This window comes from Ammospiza nelsoni, chromosome 26 (assembly GCF_027579445.1).
Source record: "Ammospiza nelsoni isolate bAmmNel1 chromosome 26, bAmmNel1.pri, whole genome shotgun sequence".
Lineage (NCBI taxonomy): Eukaryota > Metazoa > Chordata > Aves > Passeriformes > Passerellidae > Ammospiza > Ammospiza nelsoni.
Window position 1 is genome coordinate 4,047,494 of NC_080658.1, and position 19,252 is coordinate 4,066,745.

The 19,252-nt window shown below is 53.6% G+C and overlaps 3 protein-coding genes and 4 pseudogenes across 3 annotated transcripts; 5 read left to right on the top strand and 2 right to left on the bottom strand.

Moving 5' to 3' along the window:
• Positions 1–84: 84 nt before the first annotated feature.
• LOC132084328 (feather keratin Cos2-2-like) lies at positions 85–864 on the bottom strand. The gene is made up of 2 exons (XM_059489401.1): positions 805–864; positions 85–435 (listed from the first exon to the last, which is right to left on the bottom strand). The coding sequence occupies exon 2, from the start codon at positions 412–414 to the stop codon at positions 85–87; it is 330 nt and encodes a 109-aa protein (XP_059345384.1). The 5' UTR covers positions 415–435; positions 805–864.
• A 1,970-nt stretch (positions 865–2,834) lies between these two features.
• On the bottom strand, positions 2,835–3,602 carry LOC132084310 (feather keratin Cos1-2-like; annotated as a pseudogene).
• Positions 3,603–7,517: 3,915 nt separating this feature from the next.
• Positions 7,518–8,198, top strand: LOC132084314 (feather keratin Cos2-2-like; annotated as a pseudogene).
• Positions 8,199–11,079: 2,881 nt separating this feature from the next.
• On the top strand, positions 11,080–11,409 carry LOC132084074 (feather keratin Cos2-2-like). The gene has a single exon (XM_059489043.1). It carries the CDS (start codon positions 11,080–11,082, stop codon positions 11,407–11,409), a length of 330 nt encoding a protein of 109 aa, XP_059345026.1.
• Positions 11,410–12,998: 1,589 nt separating this feature from the next.
• Positions 12,999–13,760, top strand: LOC132084379 (feather keratin Cos2-2-like; annotated as a pseudogene).
• A 2,398-nt stretch (positions 13,761–16,158) lies between these two features.
• Positions 16,159–16,488, top strand: LOC132084396 (feather keratin Cos2-2-like). Its single transcript, XM_059489465.1, has one exon. It carries the CDS (start codon positions 16,159–16,161, stop codon positions 16,486–16,488), a length of 330 nt encoding a protein of 109 aa, XP_059345448.1.
• A 1,566-nt stretch (positions 16,489–18,054) lies between these two features.
• Positions 18,055–18,821, top strand: LOC132084072 (feather keratin Cos2-2-like; annotated as a pseudogene).
• Positions 18,822–19,252: the final 431 nt, after the last annotated feature.

Below are 19,252 nucleotides of genomic sequence, written 5' to 3' on the forward strand. Positions count from 1 at the left end.
CATTGTGTTAAATTCTGTCTTCATTCGATCATCACAGTCCAAGGTCTTTGAGGTTCTTGCCAGAGGACATTGGTGGCAGCATCTTTAGCAGGGACGACAGCATCTGCTGCCACCATAGCAGTTGGTGATGCAGGAGATGTCAAAGCCCCCAGAGCTGATGGGCACTCCCTCACAGCTGAGGATGCTGCCAACAGCAGCAGAGGCGGAGGATCCCACGGCGGTGTTCTGGGGGAAGGAGCTGAGGATGGGCCCAGGCAGGGTCACCAGCACAGCAGGCGGCTGAATGACAACGTGGGAGCTCTGGCACTGCCTGACACAGCACTCATTGCAGCTGCTGGCCAGTGGGCAGGGGCCACAGGGCTGGCAGCAAGGCTCGCAGGGCCGGCACTGCTGGCACTTCTCAGAGCAGGACATGTCTGGAGCCTGGCGCTGCACCTGGCACAGAGGGCAGGGAGGAAGCAGAGCACACGCACACCTCAGACACAGCCCGCAAGGCAGCCCCAGCAGCACAAGGCCCCTGCTGCCTGCACAGCTCCAGCCTGGCCAGCCCCAACCTGGGCATCCTTTGCCTCAGCCCAGCACCCTCCTTCCCAGCTCAGCCAGGCCCAGCTCTGCTCCTGCCTAACCTGCAGGAAAATCAGCCCCACAGCCCAGCCTCAGCCTCTGGCCAGAACACACGCTGTCCCCTCTGCCCACACCAGCACCAGTGCACAACAGCTCCAAAAGAACAAGGAGCAGCAACAAGGGCAAGAAAGCTCAATGCTGTCTTGGAGAGGGTGGAGGAGAAGGGGGCTTCCAACTCACCTGGTTCCCAAGGAGCAAGAGGTGACAGAAGTGGATGAGAGAGCCCCCAGTGTGGCTGCCTTTTATCCTGGCCCCACAGTGCCTCAGGGCCCACAGTTTGTGCTGTGGATGTGACGATAATCCCAAACGAATGGAAAGATCTCTGGGAATGGTATGCCATGAGTTGGATTTTCCCTCTACCATGACTTTGTATTTCCTGGCTTACCTCATTCCCAATCCCTCACCGACAATTCTTTTGAGTGCTTGTATTTGGGTTTCCATGATTCCTGGGGGCAAGGATGTGTCAGTGTGGTCATAAAACATGAACTATGTGCAGACGGGATCACAAGGAGGCAGGTGATGGCTGCCTGAGGCATTCTTGGAGTTATTTTCTGATCTTGCTGACTGGAAGTGCCTCATCTGCTCATAGCCCTCCAGTCTTTGGCTCATCACCCAACGGCTCTCCTTCATGCCTTGCCTTTGAGGTAAAACCTCTTTGCCTTCCTCCTCAGCCTTCACAGTGCATGAGACTCCTGTAGCAGGGCTACCTGAGCTTGTGTCCTGCTTGGTGTTGCCAGAATCTGCTCTGGCTGGGAGCTCCCCAGCATCTCCTCAGTGCCATCCCTTCCTCAGGCCTCTGCCCCATGTGCTCCCCCACAATCATGTGCGTGGCAGTGTGGCTGTGGCCCAGTGTGTGCCAGTGTCTGCACATGCCTGTGCTTATGCCCTGCTGGGAACAGCCCCTGAGAGCCTCTGGCCTGCACGGGGATGGTTGTGCACAGGGCAGGGCCCTTGTGTGCAACCCCCCTGCCCGTGTGCCTGTGCCCGTGTGCTGGGCTCTGTGCTCTGGGCTCATCTCTGAGCACCCCTGGCCAGGCTGGCAGTGTGTCAGTGCCCTGGCTCTGTGTGCACAGCTGGGCCTGAGCTGAGCTCTCAGCCCAGCCATTGCACGGCCTGGAGGGCCTTCCCTGCCCAGCAGGGCCAGCCACTGACACACACTCAGCCCCCAGTTCCTTCTCTGCAGGAACCTGGACAGGGCCACGGCACTCACATCTCTCAGGGACAATCCCAAACCCAGGCCATCCCTAGGATGCCACCTCCAGGCACCCTTGGGGCCTTCAGCTGTTTCCCAGGTTCCTTGTTCCTGCCCCATGGAGAAGTTTTGATGTGGCAGAGTACTGTTTTCTCTGTGGGGATTGGAGAGTCCACTGACCACAGTGGCCTTTGCCCTATAGTCCAGGAGCTGTGGGAAAATGTTTCTGTCAAAGAGAAGGAGTCAGCTGGAGAAAAACATTTGACCATGTCTGGGATTTGGTGGCCAGGAAATGGGAGAGTTTCTCCTCTCCCAAATCCAGAAGAGGAAACAGTGGCATCCTCCAACATGGTGCCAGAATGTTTTTGGTTCTGTCCTCATGTGAAATTGATCCTGTGAAACCCCTCATCCCTGCTTGTCTGGTTTAGGGCTGAGCAGAAAGCCAATGAGAGGGAGGTGTTTAAAGAGAGGAGGTTGTAGAATATCCCCAGGCACTGCTGTTTCCCACTCCCACTCCTGTGACCATTTGACATCATCTTCTTCTGATGATCAGTATTTTGGTGAAGCCAGGGATGTGTTTTAGAGCTACAACAGAAAAGGCACATAGTAAAGGCCACCGCGGAGTGTCCACCCTCAGCTTCCTCCAGCTTTTGCCCTGAGTTGAGTGGAAGAGTTCCCACACAAGGAATGAGAAAGCAGAGGACCAGGTTTGGATGCAAAACAACTTTATTGAGTCTAAGGTAGAGAAGAAGGTACCTGAAAGAGGACAAAAGGAGCATCCAGTGGGGCCCAGTGGGGATGTCCATTTGCCGGGCCAGCAGAGGGACAGAAGGAGGTCAAAGAGGCCCCACTAGGCTGGCAAAGGGAGGTGCTGACAGGAAACGCAGGGAAGGGAAGAGGGTGGAAGAAAAGAGCAGTAAATCAAGGGCACAAATCCATTGTTCCAAAGATCCATCTTCAGTGCAGCTCCACGTTCTGACGTTATGGAGGTTCTGGCCCAGAGATGTTGCCAGCAGCTTTAGCAGGGACGACAACAACTGTTGCCATAGCAGTTGGTGATGCAGGAGATGTCAAAGCCCCCAGAGCTGATGGGCACTCCGCCACAGCTGAGGATGTTGCCAACAGCAGCAGAGGTGGAGGATCCCACAGCAGTGTTCTGTGGGAAGGAGCTGAGGATGGGCCCAGGCAGGGTCACCAGCACAGGGGAGGGTTCAATGACGACGTGGGAGCTCTGGCACTGCCTGACACAGCACTCATTGCAGCTGCTGGCCAGCGGGCAGGGGCCACAGGGCTGGCAGCAAGGGTCACAGGGCCTGCAGCAGGACATGGCTCGGGCTCACAGGTGCACCTGGCACAGAGGGCAGGGAGAAGCACAAAGTGAGGACATATGAGAAGCAGCACGGCACCCAAACACTCTGCAACCAAGGCACCTCCTGTCCCCCACTGCAGTGCCCAGCTCAAAGACCAGGAGCCACCTGAGCCAAGTCCCAGCCTCTCTCTGTCTGCACAAGACCTTCTCTCCCCTGCCCTCTCCCAGTACAAGCAGCTCCCAGCCCTGCACTATGACAGCCCCTCTCAGCTGAGACCTCCAGCCAGTCAAGAACGGTCTTGAAGCAGCAGCAGCAGCAGGTGGAGGAGAAGAGGCTTCCCACTCACCTGATTCCTGAGGAGGAGGTGAGAGAAGTGGATGAGAGAGCAGAGACTTGGGCTGCCTTTTATAGCAGTCCTGCCCTGCCTCAGGCCCACAGGCACCTTAGTGGAAGTTATAATTTTCTGACCAGCTCATGTCAAATGTGCACCATCCCAGTTAATGGCAGGGGTTCTGTCCTGGTTTCCTGCACTGCAGCCTCTATTTCCTGGCTTCTGCCCTGTGTTTTCCTCTCTGAAGACTCTTTCTAGGGCCAGAAATGAGTGATCCAAGAATTTCCGGGATATGGACACGTCAGAGTAGGCAGAATAGTTGGATCATGGTCTGGTGGCATTCCATGCAGGCGCATGACCCAAACCTGTGTCATTCCTGTGGGTTTCTTTGTGGCCAAGCACTCAGGGCATCACTCTCATTCTTCCTCTATCCCTGCCCATCTCTACCGCTTCCCTTTGTGACATCCCATGAGTTTTCACATGCAGCCTGTTTTCCTGGCCCATTTTGGGAATGGATAGGGGACAGAAGGTGTTCTTTGTGGTCTTGCTTCCCCTCTATTACATCTCCCTTTCGTCAGCACTCCATGCCTGTTTCTGCAGCTCGTTCCTGCTCTTGCCCTGGGCTGGGCTGTGAGCTGTGCTGGATGGCCCTTGGCTGGATGGATGGTGCCCAGCAACCTGCTCTGTCAATCCCCTTTCTCAGGCAGAATGACAAGATAAAACCAAACTGATAACAACTTGAAGCTTGAGTGTTGGAAGTTTGCCAAAGGTAAAGTGAAAGATTATGCATGCACAAGTACACTGGGAAAGAAAATGAAATTATGGCCTCCTTCCCTCAGGAAGTGATGGCTGGCAATTTCCCAGGAAGCAGGGCTTCCACCTGTGTCATGGTTGCTCATGATGGCACACTTTGTGACCAAGGCTGCAGAAATGGGCTCTGTGAGAAGAGTCCAGTGGCTCCAGCCAGCTGTGACTGAGTCAGCTCCAGCTGTGTGCAAAGGGGACTCAGCACTGCCCAGCACTGACCACATTTGTCCCACTGCCGATGCCTCTGTGCAAGCAGATTTCATTCAAAATGGTTTGGGCTGGAAGGCAACTTCAAGACCATTTCTTTCTTGTCCTTCTTCCCTCAACAGAGGGGCACTGATGACACCCTCTAAATCAGATTGCACGAAGCTGTGTACATCCTGATCTTGCACATTTCCGATCTTGAGGGATTACAAACCTTTTTGGGCAAGTTATTTCAATGTCTCACTGTCCTCACAGAGAGGGACATCTTTGCCACCTCCAAAACAAGAAGGAACAAATAAAATTGCACTTCAGGGATTGCAACACTATACTTCCTCCACCCTTTTTCCAGTGTGTGGAAATGGACGAGTTTCACAGAAAGGATAAGAAATCAGAGGCCGAGGTTTGAATGCAAAAGGACTTTATTGAATCAAGAGAAGAGAAGAAGAAGGCTCAGAGAGTGCACCCAAGTGCAGCAACTAAGATGCGGCAGAGATGTCTGATGTCATGGGCTTCTGAGGGAAGGAGGCCAGCAGGTCCCACTAGGTTGGCATCTAGTGATGTTAACAGGAAAGGAAGGGAAGAGAAAAATAAGACAAGGAGAAGAAGAAAAGAACAGTTCGAAGTTCGAAATCCAATGTGTTCAGTTCTGACTTCATTCCATCATCACGGTCCAAGGTTCTTGCCAGAGGATGTTGGTGACAGCATCTTTAGCAGGGACGACAGCATGTGCTGCCACCACAGCAGTTGGTGATGCAGGAGATGTCAAAGCCCCCAGAGCTGATGGGCACTCCCTCACAGCTGAGGATGCTGCCAACAGCAGCAGAGGTGGAGGATCCCACGGCGGTGTTCTGTGGGGAGGAGCTGAGGATGGGCCCAGGCAGGGTCACCAGCACAGCAGGCGGCTGAATGACAACATGGGAGCTCTGGCACTGCCTGACACAGCACTCAGTGCAGCTGCTGGCCAGCGGGCAGGGGCCACAGGGCTGGCAGCAAGGCTCGCAGGGCCGGCACTGCTGGCACTTCTCAGAGCAGGACATGTCTGGAGCCTGGCGCTGCACCTGGCACAGAGGGCAGGGAGGAAGCAGAGCACACGCACACCTCAGACACAGCCCGCAAGGCAGCCCCAGCAGCACAAGGCCCCTGCTGCTTGCACAGCTCCAGCCTGGCCAGCCCCAACCTGGGCATCCTTTGCCTCAGCCCAGCACCCTCCTTCCCAGCTCAGCCAGGCCCAGCTCTGCTCCTGCCTAACCTGCAGGAAAATCAGCCCCACAGCCCAGCCTCAGCCTCTGGCCAGAACACACGCTGTCCCCTCTGCCCACACCAGCACCAGTGCACAACAGCCCCGGAAGAACAAGGAGCAGCAACAAGGGCCAGAAAGATCAATGCTGTCTTGGAGAGGGTGGAGGAGAAGGGGGCTTCCAACTCACCTGGTTCCCAAGGAGCAAGAGGTGACAACAGTGGATGAGAGAGCCCCCAGTGTGGCTGCCTTTTATCCTGGCCCCACAGTGCCTCAGGGCCCACAGTTTGTGCTGCGGAGGTGACGATATTCCTGCATGATCCCAAATGAATGGAAAGGTCTCTGGGAATGGTATGGCATGAGTTGGATTTTCCCTCTATCATGACTTTGCATTTCCTGGCTTACCTCATTCCCAATCCCTCACCGACAATTCTTTTGAGTGCTTGTATGTGTGTTTCCATGATTCCTGGGGGCAAGGATGTGTGAGACTGCGCCATAGACATGATAGAAATGAACTAAGTGCAGACGTGATCCCGGGGATGCAGGTGATGCCAACATGGGGCACTCTTTTGTATTTTTTATGTTTCTGATGACCGCAAGGGCCCCTGCTTTCCCAGCCCTCCAGTCTTTGGCTCAGCACCCTACGCCTCCCTTGAGTATCATCCTTGTCCTTCTCTTAAAATCTTTTAGTACTCCTTCTCTGCATGCACAGTCTCTGAGGGACATGTTGCACTGCTGCGTTAACCACACTGTCTGTGAGTATCTGCACATCCATGTGCTTTTGCACTTGTGTGAACACACCCCTGAGTGCTGCAGTCGTGCATTTGGAGTGTTCTCCACATAGGAGAGCACTTGTCTACAACCATACTCTAGGGAATTCTATTCATGCATTGCTGCACTGTGAGTGATGTCTAGAGAGAACAATACACTGGATTAAGCAAGGAAAGTTGAGGTGTTGTTCAGTGCTTCCTACTACTCCAAGTTTTGACTGCAGTCCCAAGCCTCGGGAGCCACCAAGATGGTGCTAGAGCCGGGCTTGGGATACTGGACTTCCCTGGAGGCTCTGGGAGTCCGGGAGATTAATGGCTACACTTTAATGATTGGCAGCCCAATTTCAGATCTTGCTCCTTTGTATTAGCAGGAGGTTTGGGGATTAGAGCAGGAGGAAGCTGAATGTCTGGATCTCGATTCTTTGAGTCCCTGCTGAAGGGAGGATGGGGTGAACAGATATGGCCAACTGCCAATTGCCATATCTTAATATTCAATTTAATTTCCTACATATTTTCCCAACCCTGTTCACCTCAGAATGGAGAATCATAGAGTGGCTGCAGGGCCCTGGCTGTCCAGCCAAGATCAACCCAGCACAGCTGGTAATAACCATCAAGGATTGTTGGTAAGAACATGTGGAGAGAAAGACCAGCATGTGGCTGGAGACGGGACCTAGGGAGGTAGGGCAGCACTTTTCAGGGAGAAGTATCCTTGCTGAAGCTACTGGAAAGAAACAAAATAAAGCACAAGAAAACAGCAGGAATGAGGCGGAGAAATGGGCATGGATTGTTGAACAATTATGCTGACTTAGGAGGGAGGAATAAAAATGCAACATGTGCCTGCATGGAATGCTATCAGACCATGGTCCAAGCATTCTGCCCACTCTGACGTGTTTATACCCCAGAAATTCTTGTTTCTCTCATCCCGGCCTTAACAGAAGACTTCAGATAGGAATGCACATGGCAGAAGCCAGGAAATGAAAAGGCAGAAATGCAGGAAATCAGGATACAGACCCTACCATTAACTGGACGGTGCATATTTGAAATGATCCGGTCAGAAAATTATGACTTCCACTAAGGTGCCTGTGGGCCTGAGGCAGGGCAGGACTGCTATAAAAGGCAGCCCAAGTTTCTGCTCTCTCATCCACTTCTCTCACCTCCTCCTCCTCTTCAGGAATCAGGTGAGTGCAAAGCCTCTTGTCCTCCTCCTCCTGCTGCTTGAAGACCAGTTCTTGCCTGGCTGGAGGTCTCAGCTGAGAGGGGCTACAAGAGCCCACGGCGGTTGCAAGGCTTGTGCTGGGAGAGGGCAGGGGAGGGAAGGTCTGAAGGTTGTTTGGGTGCAGTGCTGCTTCTCACGTGTTATCACTTTGTTCTTCCTCCCTGCCCTCTGTGCCAGGTGCACCTGTGAACCCGAGCCATGTCCTGCTGCAAGCCCTGTGAGCCTTGCTGCCAGCCCTGTGGCCCCTGCCCGCTGGCCAGCAGCTGCAATGAGTGCTGTGTCAGGCAGTGCCAGAGCTCCCACGTTGTCATCCAGCCGCCTGCTGTGCTGGTGACCCTGCCTGGGCCCATCCTCAGCTCCTTCCCCCAGAACACCGCCGTGGGATCCTCCACCTCTGCTGCTGTTGGCAGCATCCTCAGCTGTGAGGGAGTGCCCATCAGCTCTGGGGGCTTTGACATCTCCTGCATCACCAACTGCTATGGCAACAGTTGTTGTCGTCCCTGCTAAAGCTGATGGTGACATCCGTAAGGAACAACCTCCAAGACCTCAGAACATGGTGCCAGAATGAAGATGGAAGTTTTGGAACGTTAAATTTATGCTGTTAGCTTTCTGTTGCCTTCTATGACTCGTTTCCCTTTCTTTTGCATTCCTTTCCTGTCACCACCATGCAATGTTAGCCTAGTGGGACCTCTTGGCTTCTCTCCCTCCCTATCTCTGGAGGCCAGGCAGATGGACACCCCCACTGCACCATAGTTGCTGCTCCAGATGCCTTCCGTGAGCCTCCTCCTTTTCTTCTTTAGTCTCAATAAAGTTGTTTTGCATCCAAGCCTTGGCCTCTGATTCTCTTTTCCTCTGTGCCATGTTCTTCCAGGGAGCTCAGGAGAAAACATAGAGAAGTAGAGGGTGGAACTCCCTAGAGTGTATTTGACTTTTTGCCCTTTACGTGGTAGCTGTTAAACACATCCCTGGCTACTCTACTGAAGTGACTCTCAGGGTGAAGGTGGGAGGGAATGGAAACCAGGGAGGCCTGGGGAAAGCCCACAACCTCTTCTCTTCCAACTGTCCTCACATTTAATATTCATCCCAGCTTCTGTCCAGACAGGCAGGACTGAGGGGTTTCATGATTAGTATTCTATTAGCCACACAAAAGAGCTGATTGGGAACTGCTTTTCTCCACGGTTCTTTGCTGGTTCATCCAGAAACTGCCAATCTTCCTCTAATGTTGCAAAATTCAACCAAGTGGGGATTTTTTTTACCATGCCCCTTTTAGATTATCTACTACTTATTTCGAAGATTCTTAGAGAAGTGCTGAGAAGTCGATTCATCTAGGATCTGCATGGGCAAGTTCCTCATCATGTTTTTGCCACTGGCCATGTGGCCCCGCCTCCATGCTCTGAATAATGCAAAATGCAGCAGGCATACAGTTAATGAGATTTTTTATCATATGCAGTAATTACACATTCATATTCATTAGTGAGCCAAACACACTTGACATATTTTACATACTTGCCGTCCTTATCACCTGTCCTTTTATACTTGTTTGGGTTCTGTCCTCAGCCTGATTTCCCTCTTAGGCAGCTGGTCCTCCACTGCAACATTTGAGTCAGGACAATATTGTTGTTTAGTAGAACTTCTGTTTTGTCAGACCTCAAGGTCTGAGCTAGCATCCTGCTTGCCATTTGAAGGACTTCTGTTTGCCTAAGTTACATCCTTAAGGTACTTTTCACCACCCAGACATGGACATACTCTTTTCCCCACATGCCTCCTTCTCTTTGACAGAAACATTTTCCCAGAGCTTCTGGCTGAGGACAAAGGCCTGTGTGGCCACAGGACTTCTCCCACTCTGATGAGACACCAGAGGTCTGTCACCTCAAAGCATCCCCATGAGGCAGGAGCACGGTCGTGTGAAAAAGCTGATGGCCCCAAGAAAGCCTGGAGGTGGCATCCAAGGGATGGCCTGGATTTGGGATTGTCCCTGAGAGATGTGAGTGCCGTGGCCCTGTCCAGGCTCCTGCAGAGAAGGAACTGGGGGCTGAGTGTGTGTCAGTGGCTGGCCCTGCTGGGCAGGAAAGGCCCTCCAGGCCGTGCAATGGCTGGGCTGAGAGCTCAGCTCAGGCCCAGCTGTGCACACACAGCCAGGGCACTGACACACTGCCAGTCTGGCCAGGGGTGCTCAGAGTTGAGCCCAGAGCACAGAGCCCAGCACACGGGCACAGGCACACGGGCAGGGGGGTTGCACACAAGGGCCCTGCCCTGTGCACAACCATCCCCGTGCAGGCCAGAGGCTCTCAGGGGCTGTTCCCAGCAGGGCACAAGCACAGGCATGTGCAGACACTGGCACACACTGGGCCACAGCCACACTGCCACGCACATGATTGTGGGGGAGCACATGGGGCAGAGGCCTGAGGAAGGGATGGCACTGAGGAGATGCTGGGGAGCTCCCAGCCAGAGCAGATTCTGGCAACACCAAGAAGGACACAAGCTCATCCACTGTGAGGGCTAAGGAGGAAGGCAAAGAGGTTTTACCTTAAAGGCAAGGCATGAAGGAGAGCTGTTGGGTGATGAGCCAAAGACTGGGGGGCTCAGAACTGATGAGGCACTTCCAGGTAGCAGGAGCAGAAAATAACCCCAAGAATGCCGCTGGCTGCCATCATGTGCCTCCTTGTGATCCGTTCTGCACATAGTTCATGTTTTATGACCACACTGACACATCCTTGCCCCCAGGAATCATGGAATCTTGCATACCAGCACTCAGAAGAAGTGTCGGTGAGGGAATGGGAATGAGGTAAGCCAGGAAATGCAAAGTGATGGTAGAGGGAAAATCCAACTCATGCCATACCATTCCCAGAGATCTTTCCATTCATTTGGGATCATGCAGGAATATCATGTCACCTCCGCAGCACAAACTGTGGGCCCCGAGGCATTGTGGGGCCAGGATAAAAGGCAGCCACACTGGGGGCTCTCTCATCCACTTCTGTCACCTCTTGCTCCTTGGGAACCAGGTGAGTTGCAAGCCCCTTTCTCCTCTATTCTCTCCAAGGCAGCATTGATCTTTCTGGCCCATGTTGCTGCTCCTTGTTCTTCGCTGTTGTGTACTGGTGCTGGTGTGGGCAGAGGGGACAGCGTGTGTTCTGGCCAGAGGCTGAGGCTGGGCTGTGGGGCTGATTTTCCTGCAGGTTAGGCAGGAGCAGAGCTGGGCCTGGCTGAGCTGGGAAGGAGGGTGCTGGGCTGAGGCAAAGGATGCCCAGGTTGGGGCTGGCCAGGCTGGAGCTGTGCAAGCAGCAGGGGCCTTGTGCTGCTGGGGCTGCCTTGCGGGCTGTGTCTGAGGTGTGCGTGTGCTCTGCTTCCTCCCTGCCCTCTGTGCCAGGTGCAGCGCCAGGCTCCAGACATGTCCTGCTCTGAGAAGTGCCAGCAGTGCCGGCCCTGCGAGCCTTGCTGCCAGCCCTGTGGCCCCTGCCCGCTGGCCAGCAGCTGCACTGAGTGCTGTGTCAGGCAGTGCCAGAGCTCCCACGTTGTCATTCAGCCGCCTGCTGTGCTGGTGACCCTGCCTGGGCCCATCCTCAGCTCCTCCCCACAGAACACCGCCGTGGGATCCTCCGCCTCTGCTGCTGTTGGCAGCATCCTCAGCTGTGAGGGAGTGCCCATCAGCTCTGGGAGCTTTGACATCTCCTGCATCACCAACTGCTATGGTGGCAGCACATGCTGTCGTCCCTGCTAAAGATGCTGTCACCAACATCCTCTGGAAAAATCTCCAAGACCTCGGACCGTGATGATGGAATGAAGTCAGAACTTAACAGATTGGATTTAGAGCTTTGGACTACTGGTTTTTTTCTTCTCCTCCACTCATTTTTCTCTTCCCTTCCTTTCTTGTCGCCACCCCTCAATGCCAGCCTAGTTGGACCTGCTGACTTCCTTCCCTCGCAGCCCAGGATGTCAGACATCCCTGCTGCATCTTAATAGCTTCCTTCAGGTGCCTTTCTGACCCTCCATATTTTCTTCTTTTGACTTAATAAAGTTCCTTTTGCATTCAAACCTTGGCCTCTGATTTCTACTTCTTTCTCTAACAACTCTTCCAAAGTGTCCATTGGAAAACAGGTGGAGGAAGCACAACGTTGCAATCCCTGCTGCTTTCTTTGTGCTGTTTATTTCATTCAGTTTGTTCCTTTTCTTTTGGTGTTGACAAAGGTGTTCCACTCTGTGTCGACGGTGAGGCATTGCAATAACTTGCCCTGAATGGTTTTGGATGCTTCCACCCTAGATGTGTGCAAGACCAGGGTGGACACAGCCTGAAGAAAGCTGGATTAGTGGGTGGCATCAGTGCCCACCTGTTCAGGGTAGGAGGATGGGACAGAAATGGTCTTGAAGTTGCCTTCCAGACCACACCATTTCTAATGAAATCTGCATTCTCAGAGGCAACAGCACTGGGACAAATGTGCTCCGTGTTCGGCAGTGCTGAATCCCCTTTGGACATAGCTGGAGCTGACTCAGTCACACCTGCCAGAAGTCGGTGGACACTTCTCACAGGGCCCATTCTTGCAGCCTTGGTTACAAAGTGTGCCATCAAGAATACCCATGACACAGGAGGAAGCCCTGCTTCCTGGGAAATCGCCAGCCAACACTTCTTAAGGGAAGGAGGCCATAAAGTGATTTTCTTTCCCGGGGGAAATGTGCATGCATAACCTTTACCTTTATCAAACTGCTTTTTATCAAGTGTCATGTTGTTATCAGTTTGGTTTTCTCATCTTTCTGCCTGAGAAAGAGGATTAATAGAGCAGCTTGCTGGGCACCATCCATCCAGCCAAGGGCCACCGAGAAAAGCTCAGAGTCCAGCCCAGGACAAGAGCAGGAACTAGCTGCAGAAACAGGCATGGAGTGCTGACCAAACAGAGACGTAATACAGGGGAAGCAAGACCACAAAGAATACCTCATGTTCCCTGTCCATTCCCAAATTGCGACAGGAAAACAGGCTGCACGTGAAAACTCATGGGATGTCACAAAGGGATGCGGAAGAGATGGGCAGGGATAGAGGAAGAATGAGAGTGAGCCCTGAGTGCTTGGCCACAAAGAAACCCACAGGAATGACACAGGTTTGGGTCATGCGCCTGCATGGAATGCCACCAGACCATGATCCAACCATTCCGCCTACTCTGACGTGTCCATATCCCGAAAAATCTTGGATCACTCATTTCTGGCCCTAGAAAGAGTCTTCAGAGAGGAAAACACAGGGCAGAAGCCAGGAAATAGAGGCTGCAGTGCAGGAAACCAGGACAGAACCCCTGCCATTAACTGGGATGGTGCACATTTGACATGAGCTGGTCAGGAAATTATGGCTTCCACGAAGGTGCCTGTGGGCCTGAGGCAGGGCAGGACTGCTATAAAAGGCAGCCCAAGTCTCTGCTCTCTCATCCACTTCTCTCACCTCCTCCTCTTCAGGAATCAGGTGAGTGAGAAGCATCTCCTCCGCATCTCCTCCTCAAGGAAGAGATCTGTTCTGGCTGGAGGTCTCAGCTGAGAGGGGCTGTCGTAGTGCAGGGCTGGGAGCTGCTTGTGCTGGGAGAGGGCAGGGGAGAGAAGGTCTTGTGCAGACAGAGAGAGGCTGGGACTTGGCTCAGGTGACTCCTGGTCTTTGAGCTGGGCACTGCAGTGGGGGCCAGGAGGTGCCTTGGCTGCAGGGTGTTTGGGTGCCGTGCTGCTTCTCATATGTCCTCACTTTGTGCTTCTCACTGCCCTCTGTGCCAGGTGTACCTGTGAGCCCGAGCCATGTCCTGCTGCAAGCCCTGTGAGCCTTGCTGCCAGCCCTGTGGCCCCTGCCCACTGGCCAGCAGCTGCAATGAGTGCTGTGTCAGGCAGTGCCAGAGCTCCCACGTTGTCATTGAGCCGCCTGCTGTGCTGGTGACCCTGCCTGGGCCCATCCTCAGCTCCTCCCCACAGAACACCGCCGTGGGATCCTCCACCTCTGCTGCTGTTGGCAACATCCTCAGCTGTGGCGGAGTGCCCATCAGCTCTGGGGGCTTTGACATCTCCTGCATCACCAACTGCTATGGCAACAGTTGTTGTCGTCCCTGCTAAAGCTGCTGGCAACATCCTCAGGCAAGAACCTCCATAACCTCAAAACGTGGAGCTGAAATGAAGATGGATCTTTGGAACAATGGATTTGTGCCCTTGATTTACTGCTGTTTTCTTCCACTCTCTTCCCTTCCCTTCCCTTCCTGTCTGCACCACCCAATGCCAGCCTAGTGGGGCCTGTTTGCCTCCCTCCACCCCTCTGCAGGCCTGGCAAATGGACACTCCCACTGGGCCCCCATGGCTGCTCCTTTCGTCCGCTTTCAGCTACCTCCTTCTCTTCCTTAGACCTAATAAATTTTTTTGCATCCAAAGCTGGCTCTCTGCTTTATCCTTCCTTTGGTTGGAAAACTTCCATTCAGCTCAATTCAAAAAGTGGAGGAAGCCGTGGGCGGGCACTCCGTGGTGGCCTTTACTTTCTGCCTTTCCTATTGAAGCTCCCAAACACATCCCTGACTTCTCAAAAATAGTGGTCATGTGGAGAAGATGATGTCAAATGGTGGCAGGGAATGGGAAACAGCAGTGCCTGGGGATATTCCACAAGCTCCTCGCTTCAAACACGTCCTTCACATTAGTCTTCTGCTCAGCCCTCAGCCACACAAGCAGGGGTGAAGGATTTAACAGGATCAACTAAGCATGAGGACAGAACTAAAGCCATCCTCCTACAGTGTTGGAGGATGCCACAGTTTCCCCTTCTGGATGTGGCACAGGAGAAAGTCTTCCATGTCCTCGACTCCATCTCCCATACACAATCAATAGCTTTTCTCCACTTGACCCATTCTCGTTGACATAAACATTTTCCCACATTTTCTGGCTCAGGACAAAGGCTACTGTGTCCACACAACTCCCTAGGCCCACAGGGCCAGCAGTACACTCCAACCTCAAAGCATCCCCATGAGGCAGGAGCAAGGACACTGGGAAACAGCTGATGGCCCCAAGACTGCCTGGAGCTGGCATCCAAGGGATGGCCTGGATTTGGGATTGTCCCTGAGAGATGTGAGTGCCGTGGCCCTGTCCAGGCTCCTGCAGAGAAGGAACTGGGGGCTGAGTGTGTGTCAGTGGCTGGCCCTGCTGGGCAGGGAAGGCCCTCCAGGCCGTGCAATGGCTGGGCTGAGAGCTCAGCTCAGGCCCAGCTGTGCACACACAGCCAGGGCACTGACACACTGCCAGCCTGGCCAGGGGTGCTCAGAGTTGGGCCCAGAGCACAGAGCCCAGCACACGGGCACAGGCACACGGGCAGGGGGATTGCACACAAGGGCCCTGCCCTGTGCACAACCATCCCCGTGCAGGCCAGAGGCTCTCAGGGGCTGTTCCCAGCAGGGCACAAGCACAGGCATGTGCAGACACTGGCACACACTGGGCCACAGCCACACTGCCACGCACATGATTGTGGGGGAGCACATGGGGCAGAGGCCTGAGGAAGGGATGGCACTGAGGAGATGCTGGGGAGCTCCCAGCCAGAGCAGATTCTGGCAACACCAGGCAGGACACAAGCTCATCCACTGTGAGGGCTAAGGAGGAAGGCAAAGAGGTTTTACCTTAAAGGCAAGGCATGAAGGAGAGCTGTTGGGTGATGAGCCAAAGACTGGGGGGCTCAGAACTGATGAGGCACTTCCAGGTAGCAGGAGCAGAAAATAACCCCAAGAATGCCGCTGGCTGCCATCATGTGCCTCCTTGTGATCCGTTCTGCACATAGTTCATGTTTTATGACCACACTGACACATCCTTGCCCCCAGGAATCATGGAATCTTGCATACCAGCACTCAGAAGAAGTGTCGGTGAGGGAATGGGAATGAGGTAAGCCAGGAAATGCAAAGTGATGGTAGAGGGAAAATCCAACTCATGCCATACCATTCCCAGAGATCTTTCCATTCATTTGGGATCATGCAGGAATATCATGTCACCTCCGCAGCACAAACTGTGGGCCCTGAGGCATTGTGGGGCCAGGATAAAAGGCAGCCACACTGGGGGCTCTCTCATCCACTTCTGTCACCTCCTGCTCCTTGGGAACCAGGTGAGTTGCAAGCCCCTTTCTCCTCCACCCTCTCCAAGACAGCATTGAGCTTTCTGGCCCTTGTTGCTGCTCCTTGTTCTTCCAGGGCTGTTCTGCACTGGTGCTAGTGTGGGCAGAGGGGACAGCGTGTGTTCTGGCCAGAGGCTGAGGCTGGGCTGAGGGGCTGATTTTCCTGCAGGTTAGGCAGGAGCAGAGCTGGGCCTGGCTGAGCTGGGAAGGAGGGTGCTGGGCTGAGGCAAAGGATGCCCAGGTTGGGGCTGGCCAGGCTGGAGCTGTGCAGGCAGCAGGGGCCTTGTGCTGCTGGGGCTGCCTTGCGGGCTGTGTCTGAGGTGTGCGTGTGCTCTGCTTCCTCCCTGCCCTCTGTGCCAGGTGCAGCGCCAGGCTCCAGACATGTCCTGCTCTGAGAAGTGCCAGCAGTGCCGGCCCTGCGAGCCTTGCTGCCAGCCCTGTGGCCCCTGCCCGCTGGCCAGCAGCTGCAATGAGTGCTGTGTCAGGCAGTGCCAGAGCTCCCACGTTGTCATTCAGCCACCTGCTGTGCTGGTGACCCTGCCTGGGCCCATCCTCAGCTCCTCCCCACAGAACACTGCCGTGGGATCCTCCACCTCTGCTGCTGTTGGCAACATCCTCAGCTGTGAGGGAGTGCCCATCAGCTCTGGGGGCTTTGACATCTCCTGCATCACCAACTGCTGTGGTGGCAGCACATGCTGTCGTCCCTGCTAAAGATGCTGCCGCCAACGTCCTTTGGCAAGAACCTCCAAGACATTGGAACGTGGTGCTGGAATGAAAATGGAATTCTTGACTGTTGTATTTAAGGCTTTGGACTTCTGTTTTCTTCTTCTCCTCCACTCATTTTTCTCTTCCCTTCCTTTCCTGTCACCACCACTGAATGCCAGCCTAGTTGGACCTGCTGTCCTTCTTCCGTCGGCAGCCTAGGACATCAGACATCCCCACTTCTCCATAAAGGCTTTCCTCAGGGGCTCCTTTTCATCCTTCTCCTTCTCTTCTTTTGATTCAATAAAGTTATTTTGCATTCAAACCTTGGCCTCTGATTTCTCCTTCTTTCCGTGACAACATTTCCAGTTTGCTCACTGGGAAGAAGTTGGGAGGAAACACAGAATTGAAATCCTGGCGGTGCAATTTTATCTTTTCCCTTTCCCTTGGCGCTGACAAAGGTTTCCCTCTCCGTCATGCTAATGTGGCATTGTAATAAATTGCCCTGAAATCTTTTAGACTCTTCAACACTGGAAGTGTGCAAGAGCAGGGTGTACACAGTTTGGAGCAAGCTGTTTTAGTGTGTACTGAACTGTTGAGCAAGGGAGGAGTGGAAAGAAATGGTTTTGAAGTTGCCATCCGGCCCAAACCATTTCTAATGAAATCTGCTTTCACGGAGGCATTAGCAATGTGACAAATGTGCTCAGTGCTGAGCAGGGATGAGTCCCTGCTGGACACAGCTGGAGCTGACTCAGTCACAGCTGCCTGGAGCCAGTGGACTCTTCTCACAGGGCCCATTCTTGCAGCTTTATGTGGAAAGTGTGCCATCATGAGCAACCATGACACAGGAGGAAGCCCTGCTTCCTGGGAAATTGCCAGCCATCACTTCCTGAGAGAAAGAGGCAATACGTTTATTTTCTTTCCCAATTTAATAGTGCATGCATAATATTCCCCTTTACCCTTGGCAAACTCCATTCTATCAAGCTTCATGTTGTTATCAGTTTGGTTTTACCTTGTCTTACTACCTGAGAAAGGGGATTGACAGAGCAGCTTGCTGGGCACCATCCATCTAGCCAAGGGCCACTGAGAACAGCTCAGAGTCCAGCCAAGGGCAAGAGCAGGAACTAGCTGCAGAAGCAGGCATGGAGTGCTGACCAAAGGGAGATGTAATAGAGGGGAAGCAAGACCACAAAGAACACCTTCTGTCCCCTATCCATTCCCAAAATGGGCCAGGAAAACAGGCTGCATGTGAAAACTCAGGGGATGTCACAAAAGGATGCAGGAGAGATGGGCAGGCATAGAGGAAGAATGAGAGTGATGCCCTGAGTGCTTGGCCACAAAGAAACCCACAGGAATGACAGGTTTTGGTCGTGAGCCTGCATGGAATGCCAACAGACCATGATCCAAGCATTCTGCCCACTCTGACGTGTTTATACCCCAGAAATTCTTGGAACTCTATTTCCTGGCCCTACAAGGAGTCTTTAGATAGGAACGTACAGGCCAGAAGCCAGGAAATAGAGGCTGCAGTGCAGGAAAACAGGACACTGCCCCTACCATTAACTGGGATGGTGCACATTTGACATGAGCTGGTCAGAAAATTATGACTTCCACTAAGGTGCCTGTGGGCCTGAGGCAGGGCAGGACTGCTATAAAAGGCAGCCCAAGTCTCTGCTCTCACATCGACTTCTCTCACTTCCTCCTCAGGAATCAGGTGAGTGGGAAGCCTCTTCTGCTCCTGCAGCTGCTGCTTCAAGAGCAGCTCTTGCCTGGCTGGAGGTCTCAGCTGAGAGGGGCTGTTGTAGTGGGGGTCTGGGAGTTGCTTGTGCTGGGAGGGGCAGGGGAGAGAAGGTCTTGTGCAGGCCGAGAGAGGCTGGGTTTGGCTGAGGTGGCTTCTGGTCTTTGAGATGGGCACTGCAATGTGGGCCAGGAGGTGCCTTGGCTGCAGGGTGTTTGGGTGCCGTGCTGCTTCTCATATGTCCTCACTTTGTGCTTCTCCCTGTCTTCCATTCTAGGTGCACCTGTGAGCCCAAGCCATGTCCTGCTGCAAGCCCTGTGACCCTTGCTGCCAGCCCTGTGGCCCCTGCCCGCTGGCCAGCAGCTGCAATGAGTGCTGTGTCAGGCAGTGCCAGAGCTCCCACGTTGTCATTCAGCCACCTGCTGTGCTGGTGACCCTGCCTGGGCCCATCCTCAGCTCCTCCCCACAGAACACCGCCGTGGGATCCTCCACCTCTGCTGCTGTTGGCAACATCCTCAGCTGTGGTGGAGTGCCCATCAGCTCTGGGGGCTTTGACATCTCCTGCATCACCAACTGCTATGGCAACAGTTGTTGTCGTCCCTGCTAAAGCTGCTGGTGACATCCTTTGGCAAGAACCTCCACAACGTCAGAACGTGGAGCTGCACTGAAGATGGATCTTTGGAACAATGGATTTGTGCCCTTGATTTACTGCTCTTTTCTTCCACTCTCTTCCCTTCCTTTCCTTTCCTGTCTGCACCACCCAATGCCAGCCTAATGTGATCTGTTTGCCTCCCTTTATCCCTCTGCAAGCACTGCAAATTGACTCCCCCACTGGGCCCCACTGGCTGCTCCTGATGTCCTTTTCAAGCTTACTCCTTCTCTTCCTTAGACTCAATAAAGTCATTTTGCATCCAAACCTGGCCCTCTGCTTTCTCCTTCCTGGTGTGGAAACTCTGCGATTCAGTGCAAGGCTAAAGGTGGAGGAAGTTGTGGGTAGACACTCCATGGTGGAGTTTCTTTATTTTGTGCCTTTTCTAT